This window comes from Pieris napi, chromosome 3, assembly GCF_905475465.1.
Source record: "Pieris napi chromosome 3, ilPieNapi1.2, whole genome shotgun sequence".
NCBI classification, from domain to species: domain Eukaryota; kingdom Metazoa; phylum Arthropoda; class Insecta; order Lepidoptera; family Pieridae; genus Pieris; species Pieris napi.
This window is the reverse complement of record NC_062236.1, coordinates 3483106-3501818: the sequence shown is the minus strand read 5'-3', so window position 1 is coordinate 3501818 and position 18713 is coordinate 3483106. Positions and strand designations below refer to the sequence as shown.

Here is an 18713-nt window from a genome sequence, read left to right as displayed (position 1 = left end):
GTGACGTACTAGATCTAGTACTAGTGTACTACCAAGTACCAACATCGTTCCGTTACCGGTCTATGGTTTAATGAAATTTATCGGTTGATTCTTTTACTAAATTAATTTAAATAGATTTAAAGTTCTCTAGTCTTATAAAAAACAATCTCTTATATTGTTTTCGAGATAAAATATTTATTAGATCATGATCACCATCATGATGCGACATCACCATGTTTTCTTGCAAATGTTGGTTTGCTAAAAATCCAAACAGGTTAATAAATGTCAGTAAGTAACAGTAAACAGTTTCAATAACCACACGCTGAAAATAAATAACATAAGAAATACTTTCTGTTAAATAAATACATAATAGTACCTATACGTCTTGCGCTTTGCGAGAATTGAGACGTCTTACTTACTTTAAGGTACAATAAAACGTTCTATAGTCCGTCACTTTGTGCAAATACCAAAACCCAAGTGTTGGTTTTGAACGAATTGACTAAACAATGTATTTATAATTTCAATTTACAACGGAAAGCATTTTTACGACGACAACGAGTATATACGAATATATACTATGCGCTATGGGTAACGGGAATACTTACCCATAGCGCAAATCACGAAAATAAAGAGTATAATCTATGTGTATACGCTACTACTTATAAGCGACAGATACACAATTACACAGTCTGTGCATCGTTTTTGTGCACCTCACTACAAGTTTTCACGAGTATCCGATAGCATTTAGCAATCAAAACATTTTAAGCCAAAAAATTTGATAGTAATATACAATATTATACTTTACTAGCTGACCCAGCAAACGTCGTTTTGCCATGTATATCATTTATAATAAAAAATAGGGGTTGATCGTAGAGGGGTGAAAATTAGGGGATATTATTATCAAATTGTTACTACTAATAAGTTGTTACCACCACTTTATGAATATTATTTTATATTGGTATTTACTCATTTAATACGACCCATCCTCATTTTAATTTTTCTGACACGGAGTACGGACTGATTTTAATGGGTCTCTTCAAGGCTCTGTCCAATGTATCTTCTTAATTCGGGTTTTTTAACCCTATTGTAATATAAGCATATATTATAACTTTTATATCGTTGGTATTTAGATAAATAAACTAAATACAAACAAACAAGATGAGCCGCAATTAGGGCGTTGCTCGTAAGCAGAGATCCGAGGAGAAACTTGGCAGTTAGAAAATTTTACGACGATAACGAGTACGACGATTTGGTCTCATATAATTCAAATAAAACAAAGCCTAGATCAAAGTGTAGTCACAGAATTAAATAACAACAAATTTCATAAAAAGGCAAAGCGCACAAACAGAAAAAATCATATTTAAATGTTTTTTCACTTATTATAATAAAGTCACTTGTATATTTTTGAAGTCTAAGTAATAGTACCTACTTATATTATTCAACCAATAGGTATACAGAGATGAAGCGATATTTGTCTGGTGCGTGCAACCAAATCAATTTTGTCAAATATACCTAATTCAATTAGTTAACTTAAAATTGAATAATTAACAATTTAATATGTGCACTAAATTTGATTTAGAGAAAATTAGAACCAATTTAAATGAGTGCTTCGTCGATTACATGCAGTGATTTATAAATTAAAGTTATATATATATTACTAAAATGGCCAGTAGTTTTTGACATTCGAGATCCAGATTAAGATTCAAAAGTCAAAAGTCAAAAATCATTTATTCATGTAGGTAACGCAATGCACACTTATGAACGTCAAAAAATATATATTGCAACCATAGTGAGTTATAGCATATTCCCTTACAATATAGTCGATATAAATAAATTTAGTGATTCATAATAATAATATCTCACTATCTTATAGCGGCGTTAGTGCCAATATAATAATCTAAGTATTGTTTGAACTTATGTAACGGAAGTTTGGTTACATGATGTGGAATTTTGTTATACTCGTATATCTGTATACACTTCCCCATAAATTTAAGGTGGAAAAGCAAGTCTATTCCTACTTCTTGTGTTTTAATTGTGACAGTCACTGCGCTTTAGAAATGTTTTTATAAGCGTACATAATATTTTAATGCATATACAGCGCGTATTTCTCTTTTTTGTAATACAAAAATATCTTGATATCGGCTGCTGAGCCCCACAACAACATACCATATGCCAAACACTATGGAAGTTACTGAAATATACAAGCCTTGCTGTTTAAATATCAGACAATAATCTAATCTTTTTTTATCGCAAAAGCAGCCGAACTAAGTCTTCCCGATAACCACCCGGTAAGATGAGACTTCAATTGCAAACGAGAATCTAGAGCGATCCCTAAATATACAGTTGAATCAACACATTGAATAATTTCGTAATTAATGTATGTATTTGTAACTGACCTGTTTCACATTAGGCAAAGAAAATTTTATACATTTTGTTTTATTAGAATTTAGTAACAAGTTATTATAAGTACACACCGTCAAATTTTTACTGTGTTCCTATTGATTTTAAAAATAAAAGATGTATCATCTGGAAATAATACCGTTTCACATAAGTTCTTTACATAAAATGGAAGGTCATTTATGTAAATAAGAAAAAGCAACGGCCCCTTGAGGCACACCCGTAAGAATGGGAGCCCCTAAAGACTCTGCTTTATTTATATGTATTCACTTTTTATGGTCATTCATTCATGGTTCATTCATTGTAACTTTCTCAATAATGTTTTATGCTCTACACAGTCAAAGGCCTTGGACAGGTCACAGAAGACAGCTAAAGCATCCTGTTTAATGCAATATATACTCGGAAATGTGCAATAACAAGAGACCCCCTTGAAAGATTAGATTTTTCCTTGTCACATTGATCTTGAATTATAATAATCTTTCTGACTTTTGACAACAAAGATAGTAGGTAGGTACTTTTAAAGATCTATAATTAAAATAAAACTTTCTATTGTTTTCTATTAACTTAAATTGATTTGGATTTTTTTTAATTTTTAAATGACATTTAGAGGTATTATATTATTAAATTTAAAATTTTATATAAAAACCCAATATCTGTATTTGTTATAATTCTTTATTGAAGTTATACTTCTTTAGGCGCGTTATGAAAAATTGATAAGAGTGAAATTTTACGATGCGCGCGCACCGTGACATAAAATCATCAGTATGAAGTTGCCCACGGAAGATGCTACAGCATTGGACATAATTTAAAAACAACATTCGAATAATAATAGAATTTATGTTATACTTAATATAAGAGAATAATAATAAATATTTATTTATTTAATTTTTCGTATGTAAACTGGAACTTTATTGACTATAATGACTCCTTTTCCAGTCATTGATTATTTAATTGTAATTAATTGTATGCATGCAATCAAAAACTATTTTTAATAATGCCAAAGAAGTATAACTTGTTACGCGCGTACATAAGTACACGCACCCTTTTTTTTATACCCAGGTCTTACAAAATATTACGAAATTATTGTCATTTTTATTAATTAAGATATTATGTAGATGTCTAATTTGTTTTTTTTACTATACAATTACGTGGTGAGGACAAGCAAACCAAAGCATATTTTTATCCATTTTGCGCTCCAAAAGAACGCATAATCCACACTTTAATCCGATATTTACAACAGTAGTGGCAAAACACGAATATTTTACTTTATCGCTCAAATTCCATGACTTTATAAGATTCGTAGACAGCTAACGCACAAGCTTCGCTTTTTCCACGTCCCAATTTAGTAATGGTGAGTAGTTGATCAACTCCATATCCTGATACAAAAGTCAGCAGTCGATCTATAGTTTCGTGTCCAGTAATATCTTCTATAAGTTACCGTCTCAATGGATTGTTAATGACGAATTATGTTAAAACTCGCTTTTGAGCGACTCTGCAACAGCTGTGCGATTTTTGACACGCTGTCGACGAAAAGTAAATCTATTGACATTTAAATTCTGTTGGATCACAGCTTGTCTGTCACTCAGTTTAGAGACATTTTAGCCTGAAAGCTAATTCACAGTTAATAATGAAAAAAATTTTTAATTGTTAAATTTTTGACAGCTGGTAGCGACCTCTAAATGTTAACAAAAACAAAAAAAAACTTATTTCATATTTAGAGATATATATGCAAAAGTTGAAAAATAAGGACCACCCTACTATATATGTATATATAGCCTAGGTCACTTATTCTACGCCTACAAATTATGTAATCGTGCTTTGTCATATTAAATCCATATAAATGACATATTTTGATGGACAAGATTTGTAAGGCTTAGTACCTTTGATAAAACTTTTTATATAAAAACAACACTTAAGGTGTAAAGTTAGAAGACGACTATGACCAGACTCAGTATACTGTAAGTAATGCTTAATGTCTTTAAATGTAAATAGTCCAATATTAAATATTTGTTGTCATCATCATCTGAGCGACGTTAACTGTGTTTTATTAATTTCATTTCCATATATCGGGGGTAACGTCATCTATTTATCTAAGGTATCTAAGGAATTGCGAGTTGCTGAGAATAGCTTTCTCAGCAACTCGCAATTCAAATAAATAAATAAAAATATCATTAATTCGTTTGTATGTTTTCAAATATGTATAAAAAAGTAAATACTTTCAAATTTACATTTAGAACGAGAAGAACTGGTAAAAAACTCTCCGCCACTTTTGATAATCAAAACTAGTTCTTCAGGATAAATGATGATAAAAAAATTCGTAGGGTCATAGGCTAATTAAGTAATTAGGACAGAGAAATTTTCATTGAAATGGAAACAATCCAATGACGCATTTCGTTGTTTTCATTATTTTAAGGATTTGAACGGATAGAACTTGGCCACAGACGCCTAACAGTAACACGAAGTAAATAATTATTTCTTTCAGCTTGTTAACGTTTTGTATTGCTGCGGCGCAAAGCAAGCGGTCAGAGCGACATGAAGTGAGGAAATTTCCAGAAGGTTTCCTCTTTGGAACAGCGACTGCATCCTATCAAGTGGAGGGAGCTTGGAATATAGATGGTAGTGTAAATTATTTATATATCATTTATGTGTCTGTACTTGTATTTTTCTCTACTGAAATTTTTGCTATGTGGTGGAATAAATATGTTAACTACGATTTTCCGCCCACCAAGTCGACAAACTTATGAAACTTGGACACACGTTCTCAGACTTATATATGCCTCCTTTATGACAAAAATGTATTGGATTTTGACATACGGGGGACATTTAGACATTCACGCGAACTAAGTCACGACTCAGACAGCGGTGAGTGTGACTCAAGTACATACGTCGCTTTACTCTGAAATTTAAACTTAGAATAATTATTTACTTATTACCTAGAGTTATTAGTAAAAGTTGCCTATTATATTAACTAACGATTGAATAAGAAAAAAAAAATGGTGCGTGTACTTATGTACCTACGCGCGAAAGAAGTTATACTTCTTTGGCTTTCCTTTTTTTTTTAAATATTAAATAATTAATAATAAAATACAATATTTAACGTTAATAATTTAATAATATTTCATATTTAGTACATTATTCAATTATTAATTAATATTAATAATAATTATTATTATTATTTATTATTTTATTATATTATTCATTCAATTTAATAACTAGGTATGTTTCATAACCTTTTAACTAAGTAACAATAGGTCTTTGTGAAAAAGCATTGCTAAATTTCTTTGAAAAAATAATTAAAACTCCTTTATTTGTTTAAAAGGTACTACAAAGTTCATTCAAAATTCTTGGCATAGCTGCTAACTTCACGCATATTCTATTTCTTTTTACTTGTAGATTGTCTTATTCCCATCTCGCTCGCGCACATTCGGCGCCCGGCTGGTTTAAAAAGAATTCGTTAGTGGGCAACTTCATACTGATAATTTTGTGTCACGGTGCGCGCGCATCGTAAAATTTTACTCTCATCAATTTTTCATAACGCGCCTAAAGAACTATAACTTCAAAAATCTAATAATAATAAAGTCTTTAAACATTTTATGTTTCCTTAAATTTCTTTTTATTTATCGACTGTTGGAAATAGTTTAATACATAGAAAACATCTTGTTTTAGGCAAATCTGAAAATATCTGGGATCATTTGACACATACAAAACCATGTGAGATATCAGATTGTTCAAATGGCGACATTGCCGACGACTCCTACCACTTGTACAAAAGGGACGTTGAAATGATGAGAGAACTAGGTCTGGACTACTATAGATTTTCCCTTTCTTGGACTAGAATACTACCCAACAGTTTCCCCGATGTTATCAACCAGGCTGGCATCGACTATTATAACAATTTGATCAACGAACTATTAAAACACAACATTGAACCCATGATTACGCTGTACCATTGGGATCTGCCTCAAAAATTGCAAACATTAGGAGGTTGGGCGAACCCTCATATTGTTAATTGGTTTGCTGATTTTGCTAGGGTAGTCTTTGACCATTTCGGAGATAGAGTAAAGTATTGGATCACAATAAACGAGCCATACCAGATATGTAATGATGGATACGGTGATACCGCCAAGGCGCCGATGTTAAACATGAAAGGTGTAGCAGAGTACATGTGCTCAAAGAATTTGTTGATGGCTCATGCAACAGCCTATCACATTTATGATAAAGAATATAGAGACAAATGGAATGGCATCGTTTTTGTAGGATACAGTGCTCAGTGGTATGAGCCTGAAAGTGAAGAACATGAACAGGCAGCTAATGATGCTAATGATTTTATGGTAATCACTTTTCACGTAATAAATACCCGTATTTAATTATAGCGCCCCATGTTTCGACTGCATTATTTACAGCTTTGTAAAACGTATTCATTCAAAAGTACTTTGAATCTGTGATTGGCGGGTTCAAACTTTAAGTTTAGATTATATGATTTTTTTATAATTACAGTGGGCTCAGTACGTGCATCCTATATTCTCTGAAACCGGAGGCTACCCACAGGTTATGAAAGAAAGAATTGCCTCTAAAAGCGCACAGCAGGGCTATCCTAGGAGCCGGCTCATTGATTTTTCCCCAGAAGAAATCGAGTTTGTTAAGGGAAGCGCTGATGCATTTGGTCTTAACCATTACACAACTCGTATGGTGTATAGAAATGAATCGGTTGATACTATGTTTGATTCACCATCATTTTTCGATGATATTGGTACAGTCCAGTACACTTTACCGGAATGGCAGATTGGAGAGTCCCAAAAAGTATATGTGAGTATAGAAAATTAAAAACGTCTTTTAGATTAGAAAAAACAAGGCGTTATAACAATTAAATAAATATTTTTTATTCCTAAAATAGCAATTAAAACTAAATGACAGTGTGTGACATAAGTGAATATTAATAGCGCTTTATCTAAAACCTGCGTAAGCCTCAAGTCTGTCTGCCCCTTGATTAATTAAAAAATATAATAAAACACTGATTTATTTTATTTTTTTACAGATGTAGAAAATTGTAACTGTTTATAATGACTACTTGTATAATATAACCGAATAGGCTTTCTCCTATATTTTCACATAATTATTTTATTTTAGTCAGTACCATGGGGCTTTTATAATCTACTGACTGCTATCCGAGAAAGATATGGAAATCCTCCCATATATATTACGGAGAATGGTTTCGCTACCCGTCCTGGTCTGAAAGATGATCACCGAGTTCATTATTACCGGGAATATCTGTCAGCTATGTTAGACGCCATGGAGGAAGGGTCGGATGTCAGAGCATACACAGCCTGGAGTTTGCTGGATAATTTCGAATGGAAATTTGGTTATACGTGAGTATCACATTTTCTACAGTATAAAAACCTGCGATATTCCTTTTTGTACTTGATTAAAAATAGCACAATAAGAAGGGCGACTATTTTTTTTATTATGTCTTGATCTTTAAACCGCCCGCATAAGGCAACACTTTAGAAATGGACTGAAAATCACAAAACAGAATCTTTTTGACATATATCCCGGGTCTTATCAAATAATTATTGATCACGTTAAAATTTTATTCATAGGCAAGAGGTGGGACCTAGCGGACATGTCTGTTACATATAATCTTAATATGTTATAAATTACACAATTATAAATCACGTGTCACGTTGTTTGTCCGCGATGGACTCCTAAACTACTTAACCGATTTCAATCAAATTTGCACACCGTGTGCAGTTTGATCCAACTTAAAAGATGGGATAGCTTACATATTAATTTATAGCCGCAATATTTTTTTATTGCAAATTATTTGTTTATTATTTGACAGAATTCTAACAGATGGCGCTGTGTTGAAAGTACCAACGTTTCACATAAGCTATAATTTAATGGCATTTCCACCAAAAAGCATGGTGGTCCCCATGACTGGTGTTTTCCTACCGTTACCTACTATGTAATATAACGAAAAACTTAGCCACTGCAACGCTTGGCCGAGTCTGCTAGTTTATTATATAATAATTATGATTATCAAAAGCTACATAGATAGTCTCTTTTTGCTCTCAAAAATAAACTTCAGGATTCTTGGGGTTCCTATCAAACTTTTTCCCATACCCTTTCGCGGAACCGTCCTAGGTTCTATCGCTGCTGTTCTTAGAATGTGTAAGTTAGCTAATTTTGTAATAACTTATCATTTATATGTATGGCTTTTTAAATCACATATTTATAGTCTGTAACAACTTTGTTCAGTTTTTATTGTTATAGATGTAAGCTTTTATTGTCATGCTAACTTATAAAAATATCAATCCTTTACTTGCAGGGAGCGTTTTGGTCTGTACGAGGTGGATTACAATAGTCCAGAACGCACACGCACGCCAAGAAAATCCGCGTATGTTTACAAAGAGATCCTTCGTACGCGCAGTTTGGACCATCACTATGAACCGGACATGTCGGCCCCACTTACTATTGACGAAGGTCATTAAAAATTAAAAACTAAAATGATTTTTATTACAATTATTAAAAAAACTACGTGTGTATAACTGCCTATGTTGTCTCCTTGGGTAATTTAAATGCGTAATAGTTGCTGGATGCGATTGCCGGTGAATTAAGTTTCTTTTTAGACGGTAAAACTTAAAAATAATCATTTATCAGGAGGACCACACATTTTCTAATGGTGGGATTTAAAGTCTGCAAAGTCAGTCATTCACGTCTCCATAAATGTAGCAATCTCATTGACGCATTGTAATTTTTGTATTTAAATATCGTTGGTATTTAGATAAATAAACTAAATACTGCAAACATACAAACGATAGAGGATGAGCCGTAATTAGGGCGTTGATCGTAAGCAGAGATCCGAGGAGACATTTGGCAGATAGAAAATTTTACGACCAACTTTATACATTACTATTAAAAAGATATACAGTCAAAACCGTTTGCAACGACATCGTTTAGAATAACATACCGGTTATATTGACCAAAATCAAAGGTCCCGACTGAATTCTATGTATTAGCTGATATTTGTCTCTGTGTCGATATGTAATCTTTGATCTGGCTTTGTTTATTAGTAAGAATGTTAGAAAAAAGTTATCCGTAATTATATAATTTACTAAATACCTGTTAAAAATTTATTAGCAAAACATATGTTCTGCCTTGCGATTCTATAACTGCTCTAATATAATTCCAATAAAACAAAGCCTAGATCAAAGTGTACATAATATAGTCACAGAGATAAATAACAACAAATTTCATAAAAAGGCAAAGCGTTGGCAAAGGCATGTTTTTACATTTTTACAATTAGAACCAATTTAAATGAGTGCTTCTTCGATTACATTGCATTGATTTAGAAATTAAAGTTATATTTCATAAGATTTAGCGAAACATATGGCCCCCGTAGTTTTTGACATTCGAGATTCAGATTAAGATGAAAAGTCAAAAGTCAAAAATAATTTATTTATATAGGTAACATAATGTACACTTATGAACGTCAAAAAAAGATGTATATACAGGGTGGTCAAATAGTCGTGGATCAAACGCAAATAGGGGATAGATGAGGTCATCAGCTGCAATAAAAATTTCTACGGGAGGACTCTAAGCTAAACCTCTGCAGAGTTATAATTTATTTTGCAATTTTATAAGAGAATTGACTTTTTTTACTAATTCTTATTATAATTCGAAAAAATCTACATCCTGTATGTTTTTCATAATATCCACTAGATTGGCACTGATGTATAGCTGATGATACATTTTTTTCAAATCATAACTTTTTGTTTACTTCGGACCCCACTGTGAAAAAAAATTACCGAAAAGTGATCCTGTATTACAAGTTTTGGCGCATTTAATAGGGATTCTGAAAAGGTATTACAGATGGCCATACGAGTATAGCAAAAATATCTTGAATATCGGCTGCTGAGCCCCACAACAACATACTATTTGCCGTAACACTATGGAAGTAACTGAAATATACAAGCCTTGCCGTTTCAATATCAGACAATAAACTAATATTTTTTTATCGCAAAAGCAGCCATACTAAGTGTCCCGAAAACCACCCAGTCAGATCCAGCTTCCATTGCAAACGAGAATCTAGAGTGACCCCTAAAAATACAGTTGAATCAACACATTGAATAATTTCATCATTAATGTTACTGTTGTACTGACATGTAAACAAAATTAACATTAGGCAAAGAAAATTTTATACATTTTGTTTTATTAGAATTTAGTAACATTTTATGATAAGTAAACCAATACATAATTGATTTTAAAAATAAAAGATGTATCATCTTCAAATAATACCGTTTCACCTAAGTTCTTTACATAAAATGGCAGGTCATTTATGTAGATAAGGAAAAGCAACAGCCCTAATATCGACCCCTGATTTATTTATAATCACTTTTTGTAATCGGTCATTCAAGTATAAATTTATTATTTTTATTGAGTTTGATGAGACGCCATAATACTGTAACTTTCTCAATAATGTTTTATGCTTTACACAGTCAAAGACCTTGGACAGATCACAGAAGACAGCTAAAGCATCCTGCTTATTTTCCCAGGCATCAAATATTTGCTTCATGAGCTCAACACCCGCATCTACCTTTAGTAAAACCGAATAGTCTATCATTAAATTTATTTAATCTTAAATGTGAAAGCAAGTGATTATGAATAATTTTTTCAAAGATTTTACTTAAAGTCGGTAAAATTGATATAGGGCGGTAATTCGAGGGGTCCGTTCCAGGCTTAAATAAAGGAATAATGTTATTATATTTCATGAGATTGGGTGACCCCATCGTCAATACATTTATTAAAAATAATCGTTAGATAAGGAGCAATAGATTAATAATAATAGATTCGGAGTCGTTGTTGTAAGACGGTCAAAGATTGGGCTAGACCAAACCAAGTTAGATAATTATAATATTGTTCTTGTAAAACTTCAGTAAGTAGGGCTTCTATTGCTTATGATTTCAGATAAAAATATGTGGTGGAAGGATGCTGTGACTTCAACCAAAAGGAAGGATCTTTGAGGATGCACTTACTTACTAATTTGTAGCCGAAGATTGTTGGTGCCTTTAAACATATCATCATTCTAAAACTGCAAGAAACATGAATTTGAGTAGTTAGGAATAGTTTTATAAAAAAGGGTGCATGTACTTATGTACGCGCGTAAGAAGTTATACTTCTTTGGCATTATTAAATATAGTTTTTGATTGCATGCAAATAATGAATTACAATTAAATAATCAAAGACTGGAAAAGGAGTCATTATAGTCAATAAAGTTCAGTTTACATTTGAAAAATTAAATAAATAAATATTTATTATTATTCTTTTACATTAAGTGTAACATAAATTCTATTATTATTCGAATGTTGTTTTTACATTATGTCCAATGCCGTAGCATCTTCCGTGGGCAACTTCATTCTGTTAATTTTGTGTCACGGTGCGCGCGTATCGTAAAATTTCACTCTCATAAATTTTTCATAACGCGCCTAAAGAAGTATAACTTCAAAAAAGGGAAGTGTAAAATTAATTAATAAAGATAATTATTGTACAGTGTTAAATTTACATTATCAGTATTTTAGACTGATGGGCAGCCCTCAAGTCGGGGATTATAAATGCCAATGCTCGGAAAGATTAGATTTTTCCTTGTCACATTGATCTTTCCGACTTTTGACAACAGAGATAGTAGGTACTTTTAAAGATCTATAATTAAAATAAAACTTTCTATTGTTTTCTTTTAACTTAAATTGATATGGATACCCTTCGATTTTGATAAACGAGAGTAGTTGAAATGACTTCTGCGCAATTGATCAACTTATTTGCAGGAAAGTAACGTTGGTATTTTTGTATTAATATAAACAGCTATATAGCGTAGGCCACTTATTCTACGCGTACAAGTTATGTAATCGTGTTTATCATATTATATCATATATCTGACATATTTTGATGAATAAGATATGTATTATGTGAGCCGTGGTACTTACCTTTGATAAAACTGTTTATATAAAAACAACGCTTAACGTAGATTAGGTATAAAGTTAGAAGACGACTATGACCAGACTCAGTTTACTGTAAGTATTATTTAATGTTTTTAAATATAAATAGTCCAATATTAAATTTTTGTCGTCATCATCATCTAAGCGACGTTAACTGTGACGTTAACGTTTTATTTAATTAATTTTTACTTAGCGGGGGTAACGTTTGTTTCTCTAAGATGGCCTACAATATATCGTCGTTAAATTGACTTTGAGAACGTTCTTCTCAGAACAAGGCCTCCTGGTAGTTGCAGCAAGACTACGGATGGCGTAGTCTTGCTCTTTCGCGAATTTTGTAAAAGTTTTTGACATTCATAAGCATGCCCTAAGACGCATCTAAATTGAATAAACGTATCTTGATTGATTGAGAATAGTGGTTTTCTCAACGACTCGCAATTGAAATAAATAAATAGAAGTACATTTATGCGTATGTTTACAATTATGTATAAGAAATTCACAGCTTCTAAATTTACATTTACTCCCAGTTCTCTAATCAAGGGCATAGACTGGATGAGAAGAACTGGTAAGGTAATCTCCGGCACTTTTGATGGTATTATAGTAGTTTTTCAGAAAAAAATAGGGACGATAAAAGTTTTTGTAGGAACAGAGACTAATTAAGTGAGCAAGGACAGAGAAATTATTAGTGAAATAGAAACAATCCAATGACGCTTTTCGTTGATTTCATTTTTTTAAGGATTCAAACGGATAGAGCTCGCCACGGACGCCTAACAGTAACGCGAAGTTTTTCCTTAAGTAATTTTTTCTTTCAGGTTGTTAACGTTTTGTATTGCTGTGGCGCATAGCAAGCTGTCAGAGCGACATGAAGTGAGGAAATTTCCGGAAGGTTTCCTCTTTGGAACAGCGACTGCATCCTATCAAGTGGAGGGAGCTTGGAATATAGATGGTAGTGTAAATTATTTATATTTCATTTATGTGTCTGTACTTGTATTTTTCTGTATTGAAATGTTTTCTATACGGTATAGTAAATATCTTAACTACGTTTTTCCGCCCATCGTTAAACTTATTGAACTTGGACACACGTTCTCATACTTATATATTTATTTATTTATTTATATTACTCCCTTATGACAATAATGTATTGGATTTTGATGTACTCTCAAATTTAAACTTAGAGTCATTAATTACTTATTACTTAGAGTTATGAGGTGTTCCCTTAACATATTAAGTAACGATTTAATTAGACAAAAACGGAATCTAAAGTCTTTTTAAATTTTATGTTTCCTTAAATTTCTTTTTATTATTTAGACAATAAACATTATACCTTATTTCCGTTTTTAACAACGATTGGAAATAATTTAATACATATAATATATTATGTTGTTTTAGGCAAATCTGAAAATATCTGGGATCATTTGACACATACAAAACCATGTGTGATATCAGATTGTTCAAATGGCGACATTGCCGACGACTCCTACCACTTGTACAAAAGGGACGTTGAAATGATGAGAGAACTAGGTCTGGACTACTATAGATTTTCCCTTTCTTGGACTAGAATACTACCCAACAGTTTCCCCGATGTTATCAACCAGGCTGGCATCGACTATTATAACAATTTGATCAACGAACTATTAAAACACAACATTGAACCCATGATTACGCTGTACCATTGGGATCTGCCTCAAAAGTTGCAAACATTAGGTGGTTGGGCGAACCCTCATATTGTTAATTGGTTTGCTGATTTTGCTAGGGTAGCCTTTGACCATTTCGGAGATAGAGTAAAGTATTGGATCACAATAAACGAGCCATACCAGATATGTAATGATGGATACGGCGATGAAGCCATGGCTCCAATGTTGAACATGAAAGGTGTAGCAGAGTACATGTGTTCAAAGAATTTGTTGGTGGCTCATGCTACAGCCTATCACATTTATGATAAAGAATATAGAGACAAATGGAATGGCATCGTTTTCATAGGATACAGTGCTCTGTGGTTTGAGCCGGAAAGTGAAGAACATGAACAGGCAGCAAATGATACTAATGATTTTACGGTAATTACTTTTCACGTAATAAATACTCGCATTTCATTATAGCAACCCATGTTCCGACTGTTTTCAAAGCTGTAAATGATGCATCTATATTCGTTAAAAAGTTTTAGTTACTCGGGTAAACCAAAGATATTTTTAATAATTGTTTATTCCTGGTTAAAACGACTCAATCCAACATAAAAATTTTATATTACTTCGAACCAGTACCTGAGATTAGCGGGTTCAAACTCTTCAGCTTTAAGATTTTAGATTACATGATTTTTTTTATAATTTCAGTGGGGTCAGTACGTGCATCCTATATTCTCTGAAACCGGAGGCTATCCACAGGCTATGAAGGAAAGAATTGCCGCTAAAAGCGCACAGCAGGGCTATCCTAGGAGCCGGCTCATTGATTTTTCTCCAGAAGAAATCGAGTTTGTTAAGGGAAGCGCTGATGCATTTGGTCTTAACCATTACATGACTCTTATGGTTTATAGAAATGAATCCGTTGATACTATGTATGATTCACCATCATTTAGCGATGATACTGGTACAGACGCGTACATTTTACCGGAAGTGCAGATTGGAGAGTCCCAAAAAGTACTTGTGAGTATAAGAAATAATAAAAATCTTTTTCATTTAAAAATAGTATTTCGGCTTGGTTACCGCAATATCTATAGGTTCTTTGTACGGAATTTATTTATGTAATAATATTGCTATCTGTTGATATTATAATCAAAGAATTTATTTCGTTGTTGTTATTGTTGTTGTTCAACAACATGATGTTGTTTAGTGCAATTATCAGCTCCGAAACGCACGGTGCGTTGGAGCTCCGAGTGTCCAAATAGATTTTTTCTTCCATAAGCATCTAATCGCAAAAGAAATAATTACTATATTAATTTAACAATCCTAAATCGCAAAAAGTCACCACATTTTCTTTAAAAGATAATATTTACAGCGCTATCACTAAAACCTATGTGTGCTTCCAGTCTGCCCCTTGATTAATAAAAAATATATAATAATTCACTGATTTATTATATTTTTTTACACATGACGTATAATTTTGAATGAAATTGTAACTGTTTTTGGCTTCATATTATAACTACTTGTTATTATAACCGAATAGGTCTTTCTCCTATATTTTCACATAATTATTTTATTTTAGTCAGTACCATGGGGCTTTTATAATCTACTGACTGCTATCCGAGAAAGATATGGAAATCCTCCCATATATATTACTGAGAATGGTTACGGTTCCGACCCTGGTCTGAACGATGATCACCGAGTTTATTATTACCGGGACTATCTGTCAGCTATGTTAGACGCCATGGAGGAAGGGTCGGATGTCAGAGCATACACAGCCTGGAGTTTGCTGGATAACTTCGAATGGAGATCTGGTTATACGTGAGTATCACATTTTCTACAGTATAAAAGTCAAGTCAAGTGTATCAAGTACTTTTGTGTACTTGATTACACAAAAGTACTTGATTAAAACTTTCAATGGGTTTATTACGTTGTTCGTGCAATTTTGATGGTTTAATGGTAAAAATGTTATATTATATAGTATGTCACTGGCCTAAGTATGTAATAAGTTAATTATTTAAATATGTTCGACGTCCTGGTGGACAGAAAAACTGTGTCCAGTTTGTGTTTCCACCACACCAACTTCTTTCTATTTAAGATCATGTATACAATAAATAAATAAAAATAATAAATAGCGCAATAAGAGAGACGACTATTTTTGAAGTTATACTTCTTAGATGTGTTAGGGAAATGGTGAGAGTCCTTTTTTGAGAAGACCCGGGATATATGCCAAGCAGATTCTGGGTTCTTTCCAGTCTAACTCTAACGTGTGTGCGGACGGTTTAAGACCACATGACGTACATAAAATAACGTATACGTGTACTTATGTACACGCGTTAGAAGTTGAGTGCGTGCGCATCATAAAAATTAACTCTCATAATTTTTCCCTAACGAGCCAAAAGATGTATAACTTTAAAAACTATATTTTATTTGCAGGAGACGTTTTGGTCTGTACGAGGTGGATTACAATAGTCCAGAACGCACACGCACGCCAAGAAAATCAGCGTATGTTTACAAAGAGATTCTGCGTACGCGCAGTTTGGACCATCACTATGAACCCGACATGTCGGCCCCACTTACTATTGACGAAGGTCATTAAACATTGAAAACTATAATTATTTTTATTACTATTTAAAAAAATTCGTGTGTATCACCTAGTCTGATTTTGTAACATCACTGGTCTTATAACTCTTGTCCTTGATTCAATTTCTGATGAGTTCTTTCGGTTTGGTTGACACAGAAGAGAATAGGCACTGCACTAAAGACATAAACTTGAACGAAAGATGAATCATATTCTGCCTTCAAATTATATTTACGCAAGTATGACACATTTTAATTCAAAAAGAGTTTTAAATAGGCTTTTATTAGCAAATATCACTGCCCCGTTTTTTATACATGGGCCAATGCGTTGCGGATACCCACCAAAACCCCAAACTCTAAGGTAGGATGCGATAACAACAGAACCCTGTCCGCCTGCTACCGCAAATTGTTATGCCCCATGTCGGAGTTACTGGTCATTATGAATTGTATAGTGATTTTGTATTTCAATTAAAAACTTTCAGACTTTATAATACTGATATTTCAATATTCAATCGTATAAAATAATCAGTTCTCTGAATATAGCGACAGGCGCTCAGAAATAATTGAGTATTTCAATAGCTAATAACGTTATTTTAACCACATTGAATCGATGCTAATGGTATTATGGATGGAAATTAATTCAAAAGCAATTCCTAATTAACAAAATAATGAGAGCGTTCGATAAAAATACATGGTGTTCGCTCTGACGTCATCTGCGTTCAAATGGTTGGTACATTTGGCTGCCCACTGAAGTATTTCCGAACCAATTCGACTTAGGGTCCTTCAAGAAAGGAGCGTACCAATTCTTTAAAGGCCGGCAACGCACTCGCGAGCCCTCTGGCATTGAGAGTGTCCATGGGCAGCGTTCAGTCCTGCCCGTTTGCCCCCCGTTCTATAAAAAAAAACATTATAGTTATCTAATGTTAACTTTTCTTCTCTGTTTCTCGTTTATTTTGTTGAGTATAACGGTGTACACTTGGGGCGTGTAGGTAGCGCTCGCTGTGATAGAAAACATGTTGACATAGACACTTATACTTAAGGAACAATATCAGTACCCCAGCTAATCAAATCTTGGTAAATTCAATGCCGAGTTGCTGGATGCCATTGTTGGAGAATTAAGTTTCTTTTTAACGCCAAATAATAATCATCAGACAGACGAATGCAAAAGAAATATTAGTATATTATGAGACGCAACGAACAAACATCCCAATGGAACAAATCTATTATATAATGGGTAATGTTATAAACCTCGAAACTGGTTTTGACAGGTCTGAAAACGATTCAGCTAATTTGGGAATATAAATTGAAGAAAATTCGCGTTATTGAATCGTCAATAACAAAGGCTTTTGATCGAAAAATAAATTAATTACCAATGGACATTTAAAACATATCTATAAATTTGTGAAATTGGTAGAACACGTGGTTTATAAACTAGAAGACCGGGGTTTTTCATACATTCGAAACAATTTTTTTTTGTACATAGTTCTATGAAGAATTTGATGGGATAGATGCAAAAATTATATCGCCTAGTTACGGAGCCGACACATTTCTGCGTCTACTTCGAGGATTTACAGGAATTCAGTGTTATAAATACAAAACATTAACAAAAACAATAATTTATTTCAGACTATTGATCAATTTGTTAAATAGGTTAGTAACAATTAAGACTAAGGCTATATAGTAGTTGTAATAAAAGAAAGTAAAATATTTTAAAGTTAACTTTGAGGATACCATTCTTTCGGTAATGATGAGAAAGTCTCCATAGTCTTTCACTCACGTCTCTATAAACGTCGCAATTTTCTCATTGGCGCATTGTAATTTTGTTTACAGAAAGCATTGAGATAAATTGATACTATATAAACGCTTTTAATGTTCTACGGAAATGTTAACTCAGACAAAAGTTGTATGAATAAAAGATTTTCCCTGAATAAAAAAATACTGCTAAAATCTATTACAACCCACAAAGGAGGCTCGATACTAGCACGAGGGTATTCCGGGATGGGCTATTCATGTTGTTCGATCACAGAGCAGCTGTTTAAATACTTCCACAGAATTGTCAAATATCTCAGTAAGTTGAATATCTGGTGACGCGGGCCGCTGGCCAGCGGGTGACTCGCCCATATATATCATGAGGATATTTCCGGAGTAGTTTTCACCC

At 33.0% G+C, this 18713-nt stretch overlaps 2 protein-coding genes across 2 annotated transcripts; both read left to right on the top strand.

The window, feature by feature from the left end:
* The first annotated feature begins 4294 nt into the window (after positions 1 to 4294).
* Positions 4295 to 8884, top strand: LOC125063769 (myrosinase 1-like). The gene is made up of 6 exons (XM_047670374.1): positions 4295 to 4334; positions 4859 to 4992; positions 6043 to 6707; positions 6874 to 7182; positions 7504 to 7742; positions 8702 to 8884. Exons 1-6 carry the CDS (start codon positions 4315 to 4317, stop codon positions 8862 to 8864), a joined length of 1530 nt encoding a protein of 509 aa, XP_047526330.1. The 5' UTR covers positions 4295 to 4314; the 3' UTR covers positions 8865 to 8884.
* Positions 8885 to 12384: 3500 nt separating this feature from the next.
* Positions 12385 to 16625, top strand: LOC125063767 (myrosinase 1-like). Its single transcript, XM_047670373.1, has 6 exons — positions 12385 to 12440; positions 13175 to 13308; positions 13752 to 14416; positions 14690 to 14998; positions 15558 to 15796; positions 16412 to 16625. Exons 1-6 carry the CDS (start codon positions 12421 to 12423, stop codon positions 16572 to 16574), a joined length of 1530 nt encoding a protein of 509 aa, XP_047526329.1. The 5' UTR covers positions 12385 to 12420; the 3' UTR covers positions 16575 to 16625.
* Positions 16626 to 18713: the final 2088 nt, after the last annotated feature.

Excerpts from the sequence above, each read along its gene's own strand:
- LOC125063769 (XM_047670374.1), top strand. The coding sequence starts at position 4,315 with ATGACCAGACTCAGTATACT. Across the intron at positions 7,183-7,503 it reads GAGAGTCCCAAAAAGTATAT|TCAGTACCATGGGGCTTTTA; the intron begins GTGAGTATAGAA and ends ATTTTATTTTAG. Across the intron at positions 7,743-8,701 it reads GAATGGAAATTTGGTTATAC|GGAGCGTTTTGGTCTGTACG; the intron begins GTGAGTATCACA and ends CTTTACTTGCAG.
- LOC125063767 (XM_047670373.1), top strand. The coding sequence starts at position 12,421 with ATGACCAGACTCAGTTTACT. Across the intron at positions 12,441-13,174 it reads ATGACCAGACTCAGTTTACT|GTTGTTAACGTTTTGTATTG; the intron begins GTAAGTATTATT and ends TTTTTCTTTCAG. Across the intron at positions 13,309-13,751 it reads GGGAGCTTGGAATATAGATG|GCAAATCTGAAAATATCTGG; the intron begins GTAGTGTAAATT and ends ATGTTGTTTTAG.